This window comes from Chrysochloris asiatica, unplaced genomic scaffold, assembly GCF_000296735.1.
Source record: "Chrysochloris asiatica unplaced genomic scaffold, ChrAsi1.0 scaffold00004, whole genome shotgun sequence".
Lineage (NCBI taxonomy): Eukaryota > Metazoa > Chordata > Mammalia > Afrosoricida > Chrysochloridae > Chrysochloris > Chrysochloris asiatica.
The window spans coordinates 33,747,490-33,770,480 of record NW_006408522.1 but is presented as its reverse complement, the minus strand read 5'-3'; the positions used below and the strand labels follow the sequence as shown (position 1 = coordinate 33,770,480).

Sequence of the window (22,991 nt, the reverse complement as noted above, 5' to 3'; positions counted from 1 at the left end):
CACATATAAAAGAATTTTTAGAAAGTTGGAAGGCTTACAGCCAGTGGAATTTGTAGCAGACAAGAAATCCAGTGCTTTCTAATCCAAGCTGCTCAGCTGTACTCTGAGCAGACATCTTGGGAGAGACAGAGTAGGGGAAGGATTAGAGCAGCCACCTACGCCTGACAGAAATGTGGAGATCAATTCTTTTTTTGGTACCTGTTCAATGGTCCTTCACTGTCTGTGCACCACCATTCTGGTGACTAGAGGGGGTGCCTGAATGACTGGACACCCCACCCCCACACCTGGAGAGTTCTAGTGTGCATGCACACAGATCTCCTCAAAATTTAAAGGGCCAGTTTCCACATAAAACTAAATGGCACCGCAAAATGGCCACAGCCGGCCCTGAACTGTTTATCACTAGAGAAAAGGCCTGAACAGGAGTGGTGGAGCAGGACAGGCAGACTAAAAAGGAAATAGGCCAAAAATTAAATCCTGAGTTACATCATAATGACCAACAGTAGCATCTTAAAATATGTCAGGAAGAAGAGTGAAAAGGGAAGCCCATCTCCTGATCACATCTACCTGGAGGCAATCAGAAAGCATAAAAAATAGCAAAATACACACCCATCCAAGTATTAAGGCCAGAGCTAATACCCAAATATGCCCAAAAGACAGAAACAGATGACCATATCACCACAAGTCCAGAAACAAGATAAAGTGACTGAGAAAAATAAGCTGGAAGTAGACCTACATCCATACTGGAAGGAGAGCAGGCTTTGGAACTGCCTGAGAAAGAATTCAGAAAAATGATAATAAAATGTATCAAAACACTTTACAATGGAGTTGAGAAAAATAAGGAAGCGGTCAGGAAAGCACTACAGGAACAATCAATAAAATAGATACAGCATTAGAAACAATTCAAAACCTAGAGAAAGAGGTCCAAACGATTAATAATACACTGAAAGGGCAAAGGAGTAGAATTGAATAGATGGAAACCAGAACCAGTGAGCTAAAAGATAAATCTCTCAATACTACTAAAATAGAGTAAGCACAAAAAAGGATTAAAAAAATCTGAAGAAGGTCTAAGATTCATGTTGGAAAACATGAAGAGAAATAACTTAAGAATTATCAGCATTCCGTAACAGGAAAGTCACACAAGTCCACAGACGAGATAGTTTAAGAGCTTTTAGAAGAAAATTTCCCTAACATCCTCAAAAGTGAAAAAAAGATAAGCATTCAAGAAGTTTAACGAACTTCAGGAAGGAAAAATAGACCCTAAAAAAAAAAAGTCACCAAGACATATATACTAATCAAGCTCTCCAAACTCAAAAATAAGGACAGAATCCTAAAAGCAGCTAGGGAAAACTGATGTGTAACCTACAAAGGCAAGCAAATCAGATTAAGCTCGGCTCTCTCAACAGAAACCATTCAGGCAAGAAAGCAAAGGGAGACATATATAAAACCCTGAAAGAAAAAAACTGCCAACCAAGAATCTTCTACCCAGCAAAGCTGTCAATGAAATACAACAGTGTAATCAAAACATCCCAAGATAAACAGAAGCTAAGGAATTTTGCCAAAGCCAACCCCATGCTGCAAAACATCCTAAAGGGAATTCTGTGGACTGAGAACCAACAAGAACAGACAACAATCAGAGATTGACATACATGGCACACCACCTGGAACTCAATCAACAAATGGAAGAATTGAAAACAGAGCAAAACTATAAGAACAAATTCAGAGAATCTGGGAGGTCAGTTTATGATCAAAGCAATTACAATTTGAATGAAGGTAAACACAGAGGAACAGAGATCCAGGTGGTGAGAAGGTCAGGTAGATTACAGGATAAAATGTCTTAAATGGAGGGAAAAGTTAATGGAATATAAGGTAACCACAATGATGCGGTTGGGGTGGGGGGTTTAGGAGGAGGAGGAGGGAGGCAACAGTACAGCACAGGGTAAGAGCAGATACATCACAGTTATACTTTGGGTGCTGGGGAGAGGAATACAAGAAGGAGGAGGAAATGGAAGAACATATTAGATAGGGGAACGCTGAGACAGGTTTGAATGGGCTAAGTGGGACAGAGGTAAATAGTGATGCATGCTCAATCTTGGAACAAGAGGGTTTTGTGATACAAGGATCTAGGCATATTTTGAAGAGGAGAAATAATACTAAGATGCTTGACTGTCTTATGAATATTGGTTTCCCTTGCCTACTATTGTAAAATAGACACTTGAGTGGGATAGAAGGAATGTCGGGAAACATGATTACAGAAAACTTGTAAGCCTGTCTTCAGCCTATAACTGATTGAAATACCTAAAAGGGGTTCTAGAACTTGCCCAACCTCTTGCAAAGCCTTTGCAGAGTTTAGGAGCTTAGATGGAATCCTGAGTCCCATCCAGAACCTTATAAGGTGGGACATTCCCACTAGCAAGGACAAGCAGACCATCCTGGAACAGCTAAAGCAACAAAAGATACATTTTCTAAGAAAGATCAGCAGGGAAAACCAAAAACAAAAATGTCAGCATGACTGGCTGCTACAAGAATAAGCAAGATGTTCGCTAGAGAGCCAACAATGCAAGTAATCAAGTTCCTTCAGGACAAACTCCTCTCTGAGACTGAAACGCAAAGGGAACACATGAGCAGTGATGTAAGCTTGCTGGCAACCACACTGGTCTACTGGTGAGCAGAAGAGGGGGAAAGGCAACAATGAAGAAATGGGCTGAGTTCAATCACAGTCCATTGATTCCCATTGACCTGGAGATGAGAGAGAGGAGAGGAAGGGCTGGTTGGTCCAAAGTGTGGTGAGACCTGGGGACACCTGAGCCCATGGACAAGGACTTAGCCACAGAGAGCTAGAGCTGAGAGTGAAGCATACAGCTGATGTGAAGTGAGGGGAGATGCATACGAAAACCCAAACTTGCAGACAGTACGCATTTGACCTAGCCTCAATAGCTTGATAATCAGAACTCGAATAGAGGAAGATTACAAAAAAAAACAATCTTTTTGATAAAGGAAACAAGGGTAAATTGCTACAATCTGATGAACCTGACCTATACTCATGGAGGTAGTAACTCTAAATACCAACAGAGAGGGAAGGAGTCTTCACATCAAGTATCAATGCTATCCTCTCTGTACACAGGGTAGATAGGGACGGGCAATTTAGACATTGGCTACCTAAGGAGCTCTGGTAGCCTAGTGGTTACGAATCGGGCTGCTGACCCTAGGTCAGCAGTTCGAAACTACCAGCCATTCCGCGGGAGAAAAATGAGGCTTTCTACTCCCATAAAGTTTTATATCCTCAGTAACCCTATGCAGGGTTATTATGAGTCGGAACCAACTTCACGGTACTTAACAACAACAACCTAAAATGAGGGGGTGATAAAGGCACAAAGTGACTGGCTTACAAGGTTTCAAGAGGGAATTTAGTTTAAGAGTGTGCGGGTAAAGGTAGAGTTTCCACTAATAGTTTTCATCTTGTCTAGATGGGTCTGGTGAAAAGAGATGTGAATAGGTTTCTTATGATTCAACAGTGAATAATTGTTATCATGACTAATTGCATCTGTCACAATTGTAAAGGTAGAAGTTTTGAAACAAAAGCAGGGGAGTGGTTAATCTTAAGAGTCCAGAAACAGAGGACCCTAGGACCATCAGGGGAGAAGAGCACAAGCAGAATGTGGGAACTTATCCAGAGAAGCAGAGATGGAGGCAGAGATGGGGTTATGGAGAAGGGGAGCGACTAAGAACTCTAGATTCATGGGAAGAGAGGGGCTAAGAGCTGGTGGCCAGGAGGCAGACTTGTAGACTGTGCCCTTTGGAGGTGTAAATTATTATATATGCCTGAGTGCTTTTTTTGTTTTTGAAAAAATCTAAAGTGAATAGAGATAAATACTGTTAACTGATGGTACATGGAGAGGATTATCATCATTTTAGTGAATCAAGGTGTATTGTTTGTTGACCGTAAAACTGATGATCTGCCCTGTATATTTGCACTCAATTTACAATAAAAACGTTAAAAAAAATTTTTTTAAAAAAAAGCTAAAATGAAGAGAGAGAAATACTGTTAACTGATGGTACATGGAGGGGATTATAATCATCGTAATGAAACAAAGTATATGATTTGTTGAATATAAAACTGATGATCTACCCTGTAAACTTTCTACTCAATCCACAATAAAAAACTTTTTTAAAAAAAGACTGTGGTGGTGGTTGCAGCGCATGGGGAATGTGGTTGGTGTAGTTGGATTGCATGTGTGAATATGGTTGAATGGCAAGTGTTTTGTTTACATTTGTATATGTAAGCGGTACTATGGCTGTCTATATAAGTACTCTGGGAGCACAGTGGCTCCATATCATAAGCACTGGACTGCAAATCACAAGGTTGGCAGTTTTGAGTCCACCAGATGCTCTATAGAAGAAAGATGAGGCTTTCTGCCCCCGTGAAGATTTAAAATCTCAGAAATCCTATACAGGGTTGCCATGAGTGGGAACTGATTTGATGGCACTTAAAAATAACAACAATATGAGTACTTTCACCATTTTTTTTTTTTTAATTTTTTACTAGTATTAGTGCATTATTTCTAAGGAAATAAAATTTCAAATAAGAAACCCAACTTACAAGACTACATATAGCTAAGCATGAAAATATACACTATTATTCATTTATTCACCCCTTCTCCCCAAAACAAGGTGCAAAAGGCAACCATGAAGTCGTGAAAAACTCTTTTGATTTCAGGTCTACAGCAGATAAAACCTAACAACTCTGATTTTTGTGGGGCCATATGAATTAGATAAGATGACAAAACAATTAAAACTCTGGCCTTGCTTTTTAAGCACAAAAGAAGGCATATCCTTTCTTCTGTTAGGTGAATCAATACGTAAGTGGCTGGGTATACACATATCAGACATGCTTTCCAATACTGCTAGTGGCGGTGAGGAGGAGGGGTAGATAGAGCCAAAAGTCTGGTGTGTTGCTACAGGGTAAGCAATGGATCACAAAGTCAGTATAAACCACAAGGTTGGCAATTCAAATTCACCAGCAGTTCCTTGGAAACCCTATACAGGGTTGCTATGAATTGGACCTGACTCAATGGCACTTAACAACAACACACGCATTACATTTTTCACTCTTCTTCAAAACTACCAGCTGGTCCACGGGAGAAAGATGAGGCTTTCTGCTCCCATAAAGATTTACAGCCTCAGAAACCCTGTACAGGGTCACTATAAATCAGAACCGACTCCATGGCACACAGCCGCCGCCACCACCTCTTCCCTCCAGCCTCTTCTGAACAATACCTGTGTTTTAAAGAGTTCACTGCAGTTCTGGAACACTTTTGATGACGTCTGATATTTCCCAGACAAGCCACTTTTTTCCTTAAGTTTTTCCAAATATTTCTCTATATCTTCTGTCTGAAAAAATACAGCAAATAAAAAATATTTACCATTCGCAAGATGATATTCACAAACAATATATTTAAAAGCAGAAAAAAGATCTCCTTTCCTACAAAATACAGAAGTTCCTGGGTGATGCAAATGGTTATGTGCTAGTCTACTAATAGAGAGGGTCACATTTCAAACCCACCCAGAGATGCTTGGGAGTCAGGCCTGGAGATCTGCTTCTCAAAGGTCACAACCATGAAAACTCTAGAGTAGTTTAGTTTACACACCTGAGGTCGCCTTGAGTGAAAATCAGCTACTAACAACAACAGTACAAATATAATCTCCTTGTTCTGTTAAAACAACTGCTTCATGGTATATGTACAGGTTCCACATGAGCACAATTAAGTGTTTTTGAATGTTCATTCTTCACAATGTTACCCATAAGTTTTTATGACCACATAGTCAAATGCCTTTGCATAGTCAATAAAACACAGGTTAACATCTTTTTGGTATCCTCTGCTTTCAGCTAAGATCCATTAGTTAATCAGCAATCTCTCATTCCACATCTTCTTCTGAATCCAGTTTAAATTTCTGGCAGCTTCCTGTTAATGTACTGCTGCATCCAATTTGGGATTATCCTCAGGATAATTTTACTTGCATGTGATATTAATGACGGTGGTGGTGATTATGTGCTTTTCCAAGGCTATAAATCTTTATGGGAGCAGAAAGCCTTATCTTTCTCCCACAGAACCTCTGGTAGCTAACCTTGAGGTTAGCAGCCCAACTCGTAACCACTACGCTACCAGAGTTCCCTGATATTGCTCAATAATAACTACATTCTGAAGGATCACCTTTCTTTGGAATAAGATCTCTAATTCCAATTGATCCACTCAGTTGGCCAGGTAACTGTCTTCTAAATTTCTTGGCATAGACACCTTAACTGGTCTTCAATGTAGTTGTATGTATATTACTCTATATCCATTTCAGGACAGATCTTAGAATGTTCTTTTTGATAGTGAATGTGACACTGTTCTTCTTCAATTTGTCACTGCTGACATAAGAGACCATTTAACTGTCTATATCAAAATGGCCAATTCCAGTCCATTTCAACTCACTAACGCCAAGGATGTTGATCTTCAAGTATTCCATTTCATTTTGACAACTTCTAATTTTCCTAGATTCATACTTGGTAAATTCCACATTCCAATTAATAAAAGATGTCTGAAGCTGTTGTTTCTTTGAGTTATGCCAAGTCTGCAGATTTAGGTTCCAAAAGTATTATGCCATCTACATCATAGAGGTCAATTTTATTTTGAGAAGGCAGCTCTTCCTCAGCCATATTTTGAGTGCCTTCCGATCTGAAGGGTTCATCTTCCAGTACTTATCAAACAATGTTCTGCTATTATCCCAAAGGCTTTCACTGGGCAATTTTTTCAGAAGTAGATCACCAGGTCCTTCTTCCTAGTCTGTCTTCATCTGGAATCTCTATTGAAACGTGTCCACCATGGGTGACTCTGCTGGTATTTAAAATATTGGTGGCATAGCTTCCAGCATCACAGCCCACATGTAAGTCACCACAGAACAACAAATTGGCCAATGAACAACTGGTAAATAGAAAAAGATCTAAGAAATGTCAAACCATATTCTAGAAAGATTATCATTTCCTTCCAAATTCTTTAGTCTTTTCCTTCATATCAATCCTATCTATGTTATATAACAAAAGCAAAAAGCAACTCCTAGTACTTCAAAAAGGTAATGTAAAATTACCTTATTAGTAGGCAGAGATTCAAAATGTTTAGGTTTTGAAAAACTGAGATAGCCCATGGTAAGTATTTTTTAAAGACCAATCAAATTATCTTTAGAAGGAAACCTCAAGAACAGAAGAGGAATCCTTAAAATAGAAAAGAAAATTATGCAAACGAATGGAAAAGACTTGAAAAAGCCAACTTGGAGCTCTATGTTTTCAATGCTGAAGTATAAGGCAGTACAAAGTGTGGCCAGTGGGCACTGGAGGCTCCCTGAAATCCTTTCTCAAGGTCTAAGAAGTCAAAGTTATTTCATAAGATGTTTTTTGGGGTTTTTTTGCACTGATAGTACAAAAGCAATCGTGAGTAAAATTGCTGCTCCCTATCAATGTAACACCAAACTGTAATCACTGTATTATTCAGTCACAAACTTGAGGTTAAAAAAAAAAAAAACAAATTCTAGTTTAACTTAAGGACATTCTTGGTAAAACAGTCAAAATTATTTATTATGATACTATCTGGGTAGGTCTTTTTAAATATTCTGCACTTTCTGCTTTAATTTCTAATTCAGTAACTCACACAAACAAGAGACTGCAACAATTTCTAAAAATCTTTAAAGGTCTTGTTATCAAAAAGTTTAAGAATAAGAACTGCTGGGAGGCTTGGATTCTAATTCTACCTCTGCTGCTCTAGAACTATGTGACACTTTTCTCTAAATAAAATTCAAGAGGTTACAGCCAGATGATTTCTAATGTTGGAGAAAAGTTTCTAATTCTATGACCATTTACCTTTAAGATGAAGATTTCATTGTAACAGTCAGCACTTTTCAGAAACCACGTTACATTCAAAGACAGATCACAAGGTTCTCCATCAACTATAAGAGAAGAAATGCTTGCAAATAAAAGATGATTCACTAACAAAAGCACTTTTCCTAAACAGCCCATATCCCATTTATTTCCTAACCCAATTTGAGACACTCAGAGACCATTCCCTGCCCAAACGTAAGGTGGCGGTGGTGGTGGTAAGCTGCGAAGTTGGTTCCAACCCTGCATAGGGTTTCCAAGGTTATAAGTCTTTACATGAGCAGAAAGCCTCATCTTCCTTATGCAGAACAGCTGGTAGTTTCGACTGCTGACCTTGAGGTTAGCAGCCTGACTCGTAACCACTAAGCTATACCAGAGTTTCTTTGACCAAATATAGCAAGCTAATTTTTAAGTTGATAATTTTGTATGGCCAGCAGATGATGTCATAAATTTTGGCAGAAAAAAAGGTTCCCCAACCCTGCTGAATAGGGTTTCCAAGGAGCGGCTGGTGTGTCTGAACATCAACCTTGTTCACAGTCCAGTGCTTACTTAACCTACGGTGCCTCTCCCTGCTTCCACCTACCTAAGAAAATGTACACTGGAGACTGCCCACTTTATGTAAATGTGACAAAAAATAATGACTATATATAGGATCCTCCTTTCTGTTCTTTAACAAGCCATATGCCTGATTATAAGCTCACTTTTTATTTTAAATTGTTTCCAAAAACTAACAAACTGTTGTTGTAAGTGCTTTCAAGTCAATTCCAACTCATAGCAACTCTGTATAGGGTTTCCAAGCTAGCACATATTTACAAAACTCTTAAAATACATAAAAACCTCACCTGTTGAACAGGTTCTATAGGAACAATACATATTGCAATCTTGCTATAATCTATCGGAACAGTGTTGCTGAGTCAATTCCGACTCCTAGTGACCTTGTGTAGGGTTTCGGAGGAGCAGTTTGTGGGTTTGCACCACCAACCTTTTGGCTCACAGTCCAGTGCTTATCCTACAGCGCCACAAGACTGAGTAATTTAAAGCCAGTAAGAAAATGTACCCTAAACAGGAAGTCTGTGAGGAAACAGCTTCAAAAGTATTACTAATTCTGTTAAAAAATATTTGTTACTTTGAATAGGAGTTTTAAAAGACAATGAGATTGGCCTTGCTTAGTCAAAAGAAAAGGCTCCCTAGTGGTGCTGTGGGTTAAGCATCAGGCTGCTAACACAAGGTTGGCGATACAAACCCACCAGCAGCTCCAAGGGAGAAAGATGAAGAAGTTATCTGTCCCTACAAAATTTCCAGTCTTGGGAGACTTTATATAGGGTCACTATGAGTCAGAATTAACTGTGACAGTAGAGTTAACAGGAAAGGAGACTTTGTGACATAGCATAATACCATAGTGGGTAAATGACATAGTTGGGGTTGCTAATCTCAAAGCCATCAAGCATGAAGCTGACTGTGCCTGTAAAGATTTAGTCTCAGAAACCCAAGGAGCAGTTCTACTTTAGCCACAGGGTCACTATCAGTCGGTTTAGACTCGATGGCAGTGACTTTGGTTCTTGGGTTTTATTAAAAGCAAAGATCCCTGGGCAGTGAAAATGGTTTGTGTTCAACACCTAGGGTGAGGTTGATGGTTTGAATCCACTCAGCCAGTGCCATGTAAGAAAAGTCTGGTGATCTGATTCCATAAAGATGACAGCCAAGAAAACTTTATGGAGCAGTTCTGTTCTGGAACAGTTATAGCAACTGTTTTTTGGTTTATTCAGTGAAAATAAAAAATGCCCAAAAAACTCTAACATATAGTATACAAATAAAGAGAAAGACCAAAGTTTAAGGCACCTCAAATCCTCCAAAAACAATGAAGTGAAAGGAGGGACCTTTTAGATCACTTTCCTGTAGTCTAAACAGTATGATATTCAATGATTATTTATAAATAATTAAAGAACAAGGTCAACCAACCATGACTTGCAACTTTGCACTTTATGGAGAGAGGTAAGCAGAGCAGCACACATGGATGATCCAGATTTTTATCCCTAATCATTCAATAGAATGCCCATGATCATTTATTCTCTGAAATAGAGTCTCTAAGATAAAGGTAGCAGTAGGCTCAAATGTAACTGTTGTTAGGATGACGCAGAACCCAGCAGTGTTTCATTCTGTTTTGTACAGAGTCACTATGAGTCAGTACAAACTAGATGGCACCTAATAACTCAAGAAAGCTTTTCTTTAAGAAACAATGGGATAATTTAGATGCAAACACAGTGGTTTTTCCACTGGACAGACTGGTTTTGTTCCATATAATCCCAATTTCCTGATAATATATTTGAGCTTCCTCTTCAAATGATCCAGGTGGTGCAAAGTACTCCTTTTGTAAATAAAAGACTTACTGAATGGCTTGACAAACTTAAGTCTTATGTTCCAGCAAACATTTGACATGAAGACAAAATTGGTGGTATCTCAATAACTAAGAACAATTTAAAAACCATACACAAAATCAATTCACAAACTTAAACGTAATTCAACTGAGATGTGACTAAGTATCTAACTACATGTAGCAAACACCAGAAAAACAAGCAAAGAAAATGAAGTACAAGAAGTATTCTATAGACTATTCAGTGAAAGGAACTTAGTTATAATTACAGGTGCTAAAGCATTTCTAGATTGTGCTAGACTATTGTTGTTGTTCTATGCTGTGGAGTCGGTTCGCACTCATAGCAGTGACCCTGCACAGGGTTTCCGAGGCTGTAAATCTTTACGGGAGCAGAAAGCCTCACCTTTCTCCCACGGAACCACCAGTAGTTTCGAACTGCTGACCTTGAGGTTTGCAATCTGACTTGTAACCACTGCACTACCAGAGCTCCTTAGCGACCCTATACTAGGGCTTCCAAGGAGCAACTGGTAAGTTTGAAGAACTAAAATTTAAGACTTAAATAAATGGAAAGGCATTCTGAGCTCATTGTTGTTAAGTGCCATCGAGTTAGTTCCAACTCACAGCAACCCTATCTAGGGTTTCCAAGTGACTTTGAACTGTCAACCTTGCAGCTCAAACCAATCTTGCGGTCCAGTGCATCTACAGTGCCACACCAGGACTCCTCTGAACTCATAGAAGACTTAATATTGTTAAAATGCCAGTACTATTCAAAATGAAGCATATGATTCAACACAATTCCTATCAAAATTCCAAAAGTCTTCTTTGTGGAAATCAAAAAGACAATCCTCAAATTTATTTGGAATTGTAAGAGATTTCAAATATCCAAAGCAATATTGAAACAGAAGAATAAAGTAGGAAGACTCAGACTTTGAAATTTTAAAATATACTATCTATAGCTACAATAATCAAAACAGTCTGATACTGGTACAACAATAGATCCACTGCCCAATGAAGTAGAATTCAGAGTCCAGAAATAATCGACAAGGATGCTAAAACCATTCAATGGGGAAAAATAATCTCTTCCATTAATGGTGTTCAGAAAATTGGATCTCCACATGCAAAAGAAGGAAGTTAGATTCACACCATCTATGCAAATTAACCCAAAATAGATCAAAGACCTAACTGTAAGAATTAGAACCATAAAACTCTTAGGTAACAAAAAAACATGGGTGCAAAGATTCAAGACCCTGTTTTTGACAATGGATTCATGGATAAGACACCAAAATCCCAAGCAATAAAAGACAAAACAAACAGAATTTCATCAAAATTTTAAATCAGCAAAAGATTTGAATAGACATTTCACCATAGAAGATATACAAAAAAACAAAATGTGCATGAAAGAATGTTCACTGTCATAAATCACTAAGGAAATGCAAATTTCAATCACAATGAAATATCACTTCACTGCTGTGTGCCATCAAGTAGTTTCCAATTCATACTAGCCCTGTACAGGGTTCTGAGAGCAGCCGCTGGATCTCAACTGCCGAGTTTGCAGTTACCAGTCTGGTGCTACACAACCACCATTGATGGCTATTATAAGAAAAAAGGAAAATAGTGTTGGAGAGGACATGAAGAAACTGGAATTCTCATCCACTACTAGTGGAATTGTAAAATGGTACAGGCATTATGGAAAAACAATTTGGCGGTACCTCAAAAACTTAAAGACCCAGTAACTCTACTCCTAGGCATAAGGCCAAAAGAACTGAAACTAGAAACGCCAACAGATACTTACATAGCTCCTGTTAATTAACAGGTGAATAAAATAAATATAATGTAGCACAAGCAATCCCTGGATTATGAATGAGTCTGTCATTAGCCAAATTTATATGTAAATTCAAATCTAATCTATCAGTTAGTCAAATGTCTTCGTAACATTATTTTTTAATATATCAAAAAGTGCCCAAGTAAATATTGTACACTTCTATAAGAAGTAGAGCTTGCCATTATAGGAAACTAATGTTTCAGGGACTGCGTGGCAGTAGTTGGTGGTTATGTGCTGTGGAGTCGGTTCAGACTCAACATAGCAACCCTGTATAGGGTTTTCGTGGCTGTAAATCTTTACACGAGCAGAAAGCCTCACCTTTCTCCCACAGAACCGCTGGGAGTTTCAAACTGCTGACCGTGAGTGAGATTAGCAGCCCGACTAGTAAGTAATCACTATACTACCAGAGCTCCTTAGTTTACAGATACTGTGTAACATTCCATTATTTGTATACAAATACAATGTATAGTGTACATTTCTATCCATAAAAAATAAAAAAAATTGAAGACACACTTCCAGATATATTAAAACATCTGTAACATAATAACACAACTATTGTTAAGTGCCATCAAGCTGGTTCCAACTCATAGCAATTCTATGTACAACAGACCAAAACCCTGCCTGGCCCTGCACCATCCTCACAATTGTTGCTGTTTGAGCCAATTGTTACAGCCACTGTGTCAATCCATCTTGTTGAGTCTTCCTTTTTAGCTGAAGCTCTGCCAAGCAAATGATACAGTAACAATAATAACATTTTGACGTAACTCACAAAATAGCACCTATTTGTTATTACAAACCATTGTTCAGATTTCAAATTTTTAATATAAGGTTAACTTGTAACTACAGGTTGTACAAAAATCCATCATTTTTAACCCACAGACTCTGTGTATGTGCGCATGAGTGTACATATATAGAGAGAGTGTCCTGGTATAGCATTGAATGATAATCACTAGACTGCTAACCTCAGAGTTGGCGGTTCAAACCCGCCAGCTTCTCTTTGGAAACCCTCTATAGGATCGCTATGAGTCGGAACTGACTCAACAGCACTAACAACACACACACACACGTGTATATACCTGTATATAGGGTACTGGACTTCTGGTGTGGTACTGCAGCACAGCAGTAGCACTGGACTACAAATCACAAGATTGGCGGTTCAAACCCACCAGCTGCTCCTTGGATACTCTATACAGGGTTGCTGTGAGTTGGAACCAACTCAACAGTACTTAACAACAATAATAATATAGGGCCCTGGTGTAGCACTGTAGGATAAGCACTGAACTGCTAACCACACTAGCCACAAGGTCAGCAGTTCAAACCTACCAGTCACTCTAGAAATCCTATACAGGGTCACTATGAGTCATAACCAACTCAATAGCACACAACAATCTGTAACTATACCTGGATAGATAAATACATATAGATACTATACACACACATAAACACACAATGAGGAGTACTGACTGGTGTGGCATTACATACAGGTTAATGCACTAGACTGCAAGGTCAGTCTGAACCACAAGACCGGCGGTTCAAGCTCACCAGCTGCTCCTCAGAAACCCTATACTTAACACCACCACCACACACAATGAAAATTCAGTTAAAAAGAGAACTGAAGTACTGATATATCCAAAGGATATTTCCACTCATATGAAATATTCAGAATAGGGAAATGTAACAGAGATTAAAGTTCATGAGTGGCTACTTGATATGGATAAAGTGGCTACTTGATGTGAACCTTAGTGGTTCAGTGGTTAAAGTCTTTGGTTACTAACAAACAGGTTGGGTGGTTTGAACCCATCAGCTGAACGGGGAGAAAGATACGGCAGTCTGCTTCAGTAACAATTTACAACCTTGAAAATCCTATGGAGCAGTTGTAGTCTGTCTTATATATAGGATCACTAAAAGCTGAAATTAACTGACGGCAATGGGTTTGGTTTTGGTTTTGCTATGGGTAGCAATAGGAAATAATGGGAGGGCTAATTATTGCTTAAGGAGCTCTGGTAGCTTAGCGGTTAAGAATCGGGCTGCGAACCTTAAGGTCAGCAGTTCAAAACTACCAGCTGCTCCATAGGAGTAAGATGAGGCTTTCTATTCCCATAAAGATTTACACCCTCGGAAACCCTGTACAGGGTCGCTATGGGTCAGAACCGACTCGACAGCACTTAACAACAACAACAATTATTGCTTGGAGTCTGGTGTGGTGCTCTGGGTTAATGAGCCAGACTGCAAAGTCTTTTGAACTGCAAGGTCAGCAGTTCAAACTCACCAGCTGCTCCTCGGAAACCCTATACAGGGTCGCTATGGGTCAGAATCGACTTGACGACACTTAGCAACAACAACAATTATTGCTTTGGTCTGGTACCGTAGTGGTTACAAATCGGGCTGTGAACTGCAAGGTCAGCAGTTCAAAACTACCAGCTGTTCTGCAGGAGAAAGATGAGGCTTTCTGCTCCCACAGAGATTTACAGCCTCGGAAACCCTGTTCAGGGTCGCTATGGGTCAGAACCAACTCAACGGCACTTAACAACAACAACAATTATTGCTTAAGTGATACAGAGGTTTTGTTAAGGATGATAAAACAATTTGGAAATGGGTAGTGATAACTGCTGAACAATATGGTGAATGTAATTAATGTCATCAATTTACATAAAAGTAGTTGAAATATTTTGTGACATGTTTCACAATTAAATTTTATTCTAAAATGTTTTAATGTAAAAAACAATGTTGACAATAGTTCATTAGAAGCAGAAAATAAGTTATTTAAAAGTTTAAAGATCACTCAATAACTTCAACAAACAACTTCATGGAATTCAAAAGCTCACATTTCAGGAAGATAGTGGTATTTCCGAAGAGGATCTTGCCAAAACTAAAATAATTTTTCCCCTGCAGAGATAAAGCAAAGAAAGATAATCAGCATCACACCATTAACCACCAAAGCAGAATATAACTAGTATTATAGCGTAAATTTATAAAACATTCAAATTTGTCTTCTTAAAAAAAGACATCAGTATCTCTCCTTTTAGTAAAATTCAACCATATCTAATCAGCAGGACTTTGCTTCATGGCCAAGAGACATGATTCTTCACTTCAGGTAAGGACTGTAGAAGAGAGGCTGCTATATGTGTGTGAGGGAGGAGAGGTATCCCTTAAACAGTTTATTCCTTTTACCCACTAACCACTGCCTAGAATAACCAATCACTTTCAAATTACATATTCTATGAGAGAAATGGACTTCTGGTGTGGCACTGTAGGATAAGCAAGGGACTACGAACCACAAACTCCACCAGCTGCTCCTCAGAAACCCTACACAGGTTTGCTGAGTTGACTCAAAGGCACTAAACAAGAGTGAGTGAAAACCAGAGTGTATTTTTAAATCTAAATGACTTATTTTAATAACAAAAGGTAAAAGTCTAAAATTGAAAACCTGATGATCATCACCAAATGAGCAAGACCTACAAAGCTCACCATATGATAGTCCAAATAAGAGTTCAGTATTTATTTCAACCAGTGAGTAGTGCAAAACGAAACAAAAAGGCCAACAAGTTTTTATGTTGGGAGAGAACAGTCACTGGAGAAGGATGTCATGCTGGGTAAGGTGGAGGATCAGAGAAAAAGAGGAAGACCCCCAACGAGATGGATCAGCCAGGTGGCATCATTGATGGCATCTAGCTAGTGTGGCGGCAGTAGAGAGGTTGGCCCAGGATCGGACATTGTTCCGTTCTGCTGTGCGTGGGGTCGCTATGAGTCGGTTCCGACTCGATGGCACCTGACAACATTGTTGATTCAATCAGGCTGCTAACCTCAGAGTCATCAGTTTGAAACTACCAGCTGTTCCCGCGGGCGAAAGATGAGGCTTTCTGCTCCCATAAAGATCGACAGCCTTGGAAACCCTGTGCAGGGTCGCTATGAGTTTGAACCGACTCCACAGCACAGAACAACAACAACATTGTTGATTTAACAGCGATCTTGCACAGGGTTTCCAAGGAGCAGTTGATGGGTTTGAACGACCAACCTTGCGGTTAGGTTAGCAGCCCAGTGCTGATCCTTATAGCACCACACCAGGATTCCACATGTTTTTACAGGACTAATGCTTTTCAGCATTTCCTGCATGCAACTGGTTCTTCTTGTCAGCTCACTGGGTTTATTCCAAAAAAGTTTTAAAGGGCAAGAGGGGGGGCAGAGAAACTTAATCTAGCTAGTAAATTGTCCAAAAGAAAGACTAGCCATGTCACATTAAACTTTAGAATGTTATTTCTTCTATTGTACCCATTCCCATGTTAAAATACATGCAAAGGAATTACACGAGGAAGCTTAGAATAACAATTACAAAATGCAAATGAACTCAAACAACTTCCTGCAAAGAAATTTAAAAAGTGCAGAGGAAAAACAACCAAGCAAACAGAAAAGAAGATGATGCGTCTCCCCCAATCCAGTCACTGGATTCTGTGAAACTTTAGCTAAAAGGAGACCACACTCCGACTACACACCAAGTTGACAAATTCACAGTAACAGTTCTCTTCCTTTTCGACAAGAAATTGACCCACGACTCGTTCTCGGTCCTGAAGAGACCCTGACATTCCGGCTATTCTACCCAAAGAAGCGTGTTACTTTCCGCTTCAGGGAGGTGGGGACTCTTTTGGCTAGCGAAAGACACTTCATCGTTTTGGAAAGCGGACTTTTGCAAACCTTCCTGGACCCTTTGGGCCACCGTAGCCCCACCCCTTAGTCCTCAGGGCTCATACACAATTGAAATGAACACTCACCGAAGGTATTGGAATGTGCCACTTTGATCTGTCCGCAGCAGCTACCGATGCCGGACCTACACCGAAAGATGACAATGGAGACGGCTGAGCCCCCATTAAAAGAAGAATGACGGGCAACACCTGAAGCCACGCAGCCGCCGCCATCTTCACAACCCAAGAGTGTCTGCCGAAAGCATTTCACCTTCTTCCGGTCTGTACCGCCCACTTCCGGTTCTGCTATGGGGGCGGGATCATCCGGGCTCTCAAAACCTCACGGGGCTTGTTTGTTTGGTGATCCAATGGTCCCTCCTTCGGGCGTTGTCATCGTTTCGTGTGAGACTACGTCGTCCCGCCGTAACCTTGGAGGTCTCCTGGGACAGTGAGGACTTTCAGCTTCCTTGGCCTCGGCCCTCATCTTTCTCCCAGACCTCAAACGGTTTGGGAATTGGACAGGCTCTCGGTGCAGAGTTAACCACTCTGCTCATTTTGCTCTCCCTAGCTCGTCGTTCCTTCCAAATCAGACACGTGGGCCAGGGGTCTGGGAAAAGTTAGTCTTTCTGCCTGATTGGCATCTGGAAATGAGTTTGGGAAAGTTGATGAGTTTAAGCAAAGGCTGAAATTTGACAGAGTGAAAGCACTGGGTGGTCTTTAAAGATGGTCTTTAAAGGCTCCTTCTAACCCCTGAAAAGTATGAAGCTGCAGAACCGTTTGGCCAGAGAACAACGGCCATCTGACACTTCCCACTGGAAGCCACCACGTACATAAACCTCCCAGTCTAGGAGGCTGTTTAGTGCTTTCCGCGACTCCTGGTTATTCACTAGGGCTCAGTGAATTCACGCCCCCTCCACTGCAAAGGCAGTTTCGGTGCTGAGATACCGCAACCAAAGCACGTTTCCTCAGCAGTTGTCAACATCACTTTAAAAATTGCCTCAGAAGTAAGAGGCAAGATTCGTCTCCTTAAGGACCTGGAGGGAGATCCGTATCTAGAGCCTCACCGGTGATGAAGTATTGGTTGTAAATTAGAAAGAAGACCAGTTGGCGCTTAAAGGAAATCTCTTTGGCCAAAGAAGAGAGAGCCATTTCCCGGAGCTACTGGGAGCCATGGAAGCAGCTAAGGAAGAAGTCAGGTAAAGGCCCAGTGCTCCAACAGGGACTGGCTTCAGAGCCTACGGAGGCAGGTAATATAGTACCTGAAAGCAACCTTCTGGCTTTGAAGGTTTTACTGATTCCGCTTCTCTGCATTTATTTGCCTACTTAAATCTTTTTCGTTTATTCTCTCAATTCCCCAGAGTTAGTTGATTATTAATGAATAATGTGTGCCAACGAGTTGGTTGTGAATCATAGCGACCCTATGTTTAGGGTTTCCAAGAGCCGCTGGTGCATTTGAACTGCCAACTTTGCGCTTAGCAATGCAGTACTTATACTACAACGCTGCACCAGAGCTCAGTATTAACAAATTGTTGTTGTTGTTGTTGTTGTCAAGTGCCATCAAGTCGGTTCCGATCCATAGCGATGCTGTATAGGGTTTCCCAGGAGCCACTGGTGTGGTTCAAACCGACTTTGCAGTACAGCACATTAACCCACAGCACCACACCCTTCAAAAAACACTTTCACAATGTTTAAGTAATGTAGCAGGAGAATTGTGAAGGAGACCTGGTAATATAGCGGATTGCGTGTTAATCCACCAGTCACTCTGTGGGAGAAAGATGAGGCTTTCTGCTCCAGTAAAGATTTCCAGCCTCAGAAACCCAGTACAGGGCTGGCTCTGAGTCGGAAGTGACTACATGACATACAGCCACCACCACCAGGAGAACTGTGATCAGAACTCTTAACACAGTAATTTCAAGCTTGTTTTCGGGATTAAAAAACACTCATCGTTTCCTGTATCTTTCTGGAGGACATTCTTCAAACCTAGAAACAGGAAACCACACGTTTCTTTAACTTTTACACACTGGATTAAAAGTGATTGACTGAGTCCAATGAAGGTCTTGATTATTCTCATAGTGGACAGTGTTTTAATGTAGCCAAGTGTATTATGTCTTGCTTTAGTAAGATTTTGAAATTTGGGTTCAAGCATAGCTTGCTACATAGTCGTAGACATACTAGGTTCTTTTGTATTCAGCTACATCTCTATGAAAGCCATTTTTTTCCCTTTAAGTCTGGCGTAGTTAAATGAGATGAAGGCTAATTTAAATACATAAACTCAAGTAGCAATACACATACATCTTACATTTTATTCCAGAAGCTGTTTTTTTAGAATCTTGTTTTTAAGAAATCTTGCTGTGTGCATTCGCTTAAAAAAAAGCACAAGATTTTCCTTCTACATCTGAGTCTATAATCCTTGCAACTTGCACATACCTCTCTTATGTTGTTGTTGTTGTTAAGTGCCATCGAGTCGGGTCCGACCCATAGCGACCCTGTACAGGGTTTCCGAGGGTGTAAATCTTTATGGGAGTAGAAAGCCTCATCTTTCTCCCGCGGAGCGGCTGGTAGTTTCGAACCGCTGACCTTAAGGTTCGCAGCCCGATTCGTAACCACTACGCTACCAGAGCTCCTTCACAAAAGGAGAAATACTGCATAGGACCCTTAATGTAAAAGAATAAGAAAAAGAACACACAATAAAAGGGGGGAAAATTATATAGCATGTGTAGACTTGTGTTGTGATTGTTCAGGAGTTCTGGTTGCATAGTGGGTTAGGAGTTGAGCTGCTAACCACAAAGCAGTTTGAAACTACGAACAGATCTGCTAGAGAAAGATGAGGATTGCTGCTCCCTTACAGAATTATAGCCTAGGAAACCTTATACAGAGTCACTATGAGTCAGAACTGACTCCAAAGCGCATAAAAACCACCACCACCACTGTAATTGTTAAGGTGCCCTAATGGGGCAGTGGGTAAAACATGGGACTGCTAACCAAAAGGTTGTTGGTTCAGAACCCACCGGCCGCTCTTCAGGAAGAAGATGAGGTCGTCTGCTTCCATTAAGGGTTTACAGTCTCCGAAACCCTTCGGAGTAGTCCTCCTCGGTCCTGTCGGCTCAATGGCAGTGGGTTTGGGGGTTCTGATTATCGTAATTGTTGGTCTTGCCCTTACAGAGAGCTTAAACATAGTTCTTTATATCACCGTTCAAGGCCAGAACTCAGTAAAAGACTATCCTCAAAATAAAGATTTTAGCAAGTAACTGGGCTGGGAAGCGGGAATGGATTGTGAATTTTTGTTGCAACTGTTAGGATGTTGCTACTTCAATTTTTACTTCAAAAAAAGTAAAATTTTTTGACTTTGAGAAAGTGCATTTCAAAAGTAAGACATTTGATAGAACTCAAACTTCTGGCTAAGCTTTAGTCCAAATCCCTGTGTCCTAATTGATTCACTCAGTTCTGTACTTTTTCTGTCATACGTGGACTGCTAGCTATCATTTCTGTAAAAAATGTTCCCTGCTATCTATCATTTCTGTAAAAATTTCACCTACAGATGAGCAGCTCTACAGAAAAATGCAATTTTGCTTACTTTACTCACACAGATGTTGAAAAGAAAAGATGAAGTTAAGTTTCAGAGAGATGTACTTAGAACAAACTAATGTTAAATAGAGACAGTTTTTCTGTATCAAAACCTTTTCTGCCCTTAAGCATACGAATTAGCCCTTTCACTTGTGTTTGTTTTTTTCAACGAAGTTTATAGTCATACTTTAGCAGAGTCCATCAATATAATACAGATCGAATTCCATTAATGCTCCCCTCTGAGAAACAAGCTCCCTTTTGCTATAGATCAGAAACTAAGTTATAGGTGCCAGGAAACACGGAACTCTTGTGGTTGGCCAATTCTCAGAAAATACTTCCTTTACTTTCCCCCCTAAAAATACTGGGGTTTTTTGTTTTTGTTTTTTTCTGACCCCCTTTACCATACTTTTATACTTTTCTATACCTTGTTCAGACTAAACCTAAGGGGGACCTAACCTCCCTTAAGACTTACTATGGTCAATATGCTACCAACTTCATGAATGCACTCCAGCTGTACTTGCAGTTTTTGCTAAGATAAGCACTAGACTGCAAGGTCCGTTTGAACCGCAATGTCATCGGTTCAAATTCAACAGCTGCTCCTCAGAAACCCTATACAGTCACTATGAGTCGGAACTGACTGGATAGCACTTAACACAACAACAAGGCTCTAACCGGAGCCCTGGTGGTGCTCAGCTGTTAACCGAAAGGTATGTGGTTCAAACCCACCAACCCCTCAGTGAGAGAAAGCTGTCAGTCTGCTTCCATGAACACTTCACAGCCTTGGAACCCCTGTGGGGCAGTTCTGGCCTGTCCTGTAGGTTTGCTGAGTCAGAATTGACTTAATGGGAGTAGGTTTGGTTTGGGTTTGAGGGAAACCCTGTAACTCCTTGGAGTATTTTGTCAAAAGCTTCTTCACTCTGTTTCCTGGTTTTGCAAAATGTTCTTTTGTCATCATAAACTTGGTTTTATAATTTTAAACAAACTTGTAATTTTTTCACTAAGACACTTTATAGGTTGTAATTTTTTGAACCAAATTCATAAGATAGAGACAGTGCTCTTTTTCTATTGCTTTCAGAGTAGTCTCAGAATTTGGTATTTTGTTGTTTGCCTTGGATAATTTACAAAGGCTACTACTACTCTGCAACATGCGTAATATCATGTTATGTCACAGCCGCTACACAATTTTGCATTGCAGAACAGGCTCCAAAGATATATTTTCCATGTTCATACTAAAAGAAAGTACAAAAATAGTAAAATAAGTTTCTCAAAATATCTTTTTATTTAGTGTTGAAGATGAGGCTGTGGATGAAAACGTTTTCAAAGACTGCAGTAAGATTGCTTTCTACAGGTAAGGAAAGAAAACATTATCTAGATCAAAACATTTCCAGTAATATTTCAAAATTAATGCTTATTAAATTTTTGAGAACTAACAGGCTTTCTAAAGAAAGGGTAAATTTGGAGATTTAATGATTAAGGCATTCATCAAAAATGGGCCTTTTACTTCTCCCTTTATGTACTTCTATATTATTTGAAGTTTTCAATAAACAGGTATATGAGAGCCAAATGTTTTTAAATCTCATGTTCTTGAATAGGTTATACTTTTACATGATTCAAAAATCAAATTATATAAAAAGATACAATACATTGAAGTTATTTCCACCCCATCCCATCTACTCAGTGCTCTGTCTGGTCCCTGAAAATAACCAGATTTATTCATATCTGATTTATCTTTCTAGTGTTCCTTTTTATAAATATATATTCTTATATCTTCCAGTTTTTACATTGAGTAGCTTTCTACATATACTGTTGTGTACTTCATTTTTTTCTTCTACATAATTTACCTTGAATATTTCCACATATGAGTAGATAGAGATCATCGTCCTCCCTTTTTACAGCTGTATAGATGTACTGTTTCTTTGCGATTCATAAGGTTTTCAGTGACTAAATATTCGGAAGTAGTTTGTCACTCCTTCTTCCTAGTCTGTGTTCGTGTGGAATCTCATCTGAAAGCTGTCCACCGTGAGTGACTCTGCTGGTATTTAAAATACCTGTGGCAGAGCTTTTAGAATCACATCAACTCACAAGCTACCACAGTACAACAAACTGACAGGCGAGAGGAGTCTGTGATAGGATAATATCCATGCACCTATAGGAAGACCAGTTAATACCACTATTATTCAAATTTATGCACCAACAACTAACACCAGTGAGGATGAAATGGAAGAATTCTACCAACATCTTTAATCTGAAAATTGATCAAATATGCAATCAAGATGTATTGATCATTACTGATGATCGGAATGCAAAGGTTGGGAGCAAAGAGGAAGAATCAGTAGTTGGAAAATATGGCCTTGGTGATAGAAATAATCATGGAGATCGCATGATAAAATTCTGCAGAATCAATGATTTGTTCATTTCAAATACCTTCTATAGACAGCATAAGAGGTGACGGAATACATAGAAATCAAATTGACTACATCTGCAGACAGAGACGATGGAAAAGCTCCATATCATCAGTCAAAACAAGGCCAGACTCTGAAACACACCATCAATTACTCATATGCAAATTCAAACTGAAAATGAAAAAAATGGAAACAAGTCCACGAGAGCCAAAATATGACCTTGAATATATCCCACCTGAATTTAGAGATC

General features: G+C 39.6%; 2 protein-coding genes across 3 annotated transcripts in view; one reads left to right on the top strand and one right to left on the bottom strand.

The window, feature by feature from the left end:
• TMEM87A (transmembrane protein 87A) overlaps positions 1-17,051 on the bottom strand; it is a 55,839-nt gene extending 38,788 nt beyond the window's left edge. Inside the window, exons 1-4 of one of the 2 annotated variants that reach the window (XM_006831739.1) lie at positions 16,866-17,051; positions 14,925-14,985; positions 7,892-7,977; positions 5,275-5,388 (exon numbers count right to left, since the gene is read on the bottom strand). In XM_006831739.1, coding sequence (XP_006831802.1) covers positions 5,275-5,388; positions 7,892-7,977; positions 14,925-14,985; positions 16,866-17,009 — 405 coding nt within the window. In that variant the 5' untranslated portion in view covers positions 17,010-17,051. The remainder of the gene's footprint in view (positions 1-5,274; positions 5,389-7,891; positions 7,978-14,924; positions 14,986-16,865) is intronic. The other variant, XM_006831740.1, reaches the window with a different exon arrangement.
• An 894-nt stretch (positions 17,052-17,945) lies between these two features.
• The window catches only part of GANC (glucosidase, alpha; neutral C), a 107,939-nt gene continuing 102,893 nt past the window's right edge, over positions 17,946-22,991 (top strand). The window contains exons 1-2 of the mRNA XM_006831890.1: positions 17,946-17,971; positions 21,625-21,687. Coding sequence (XP_006831953.1) covers positions 17,946-17,971; positions 21,625-21,687 — 89 coding nt within the window. The remainder of the gene's footprint in view (positions 17,972-21,624; positions 21,688-22,991) is intronic.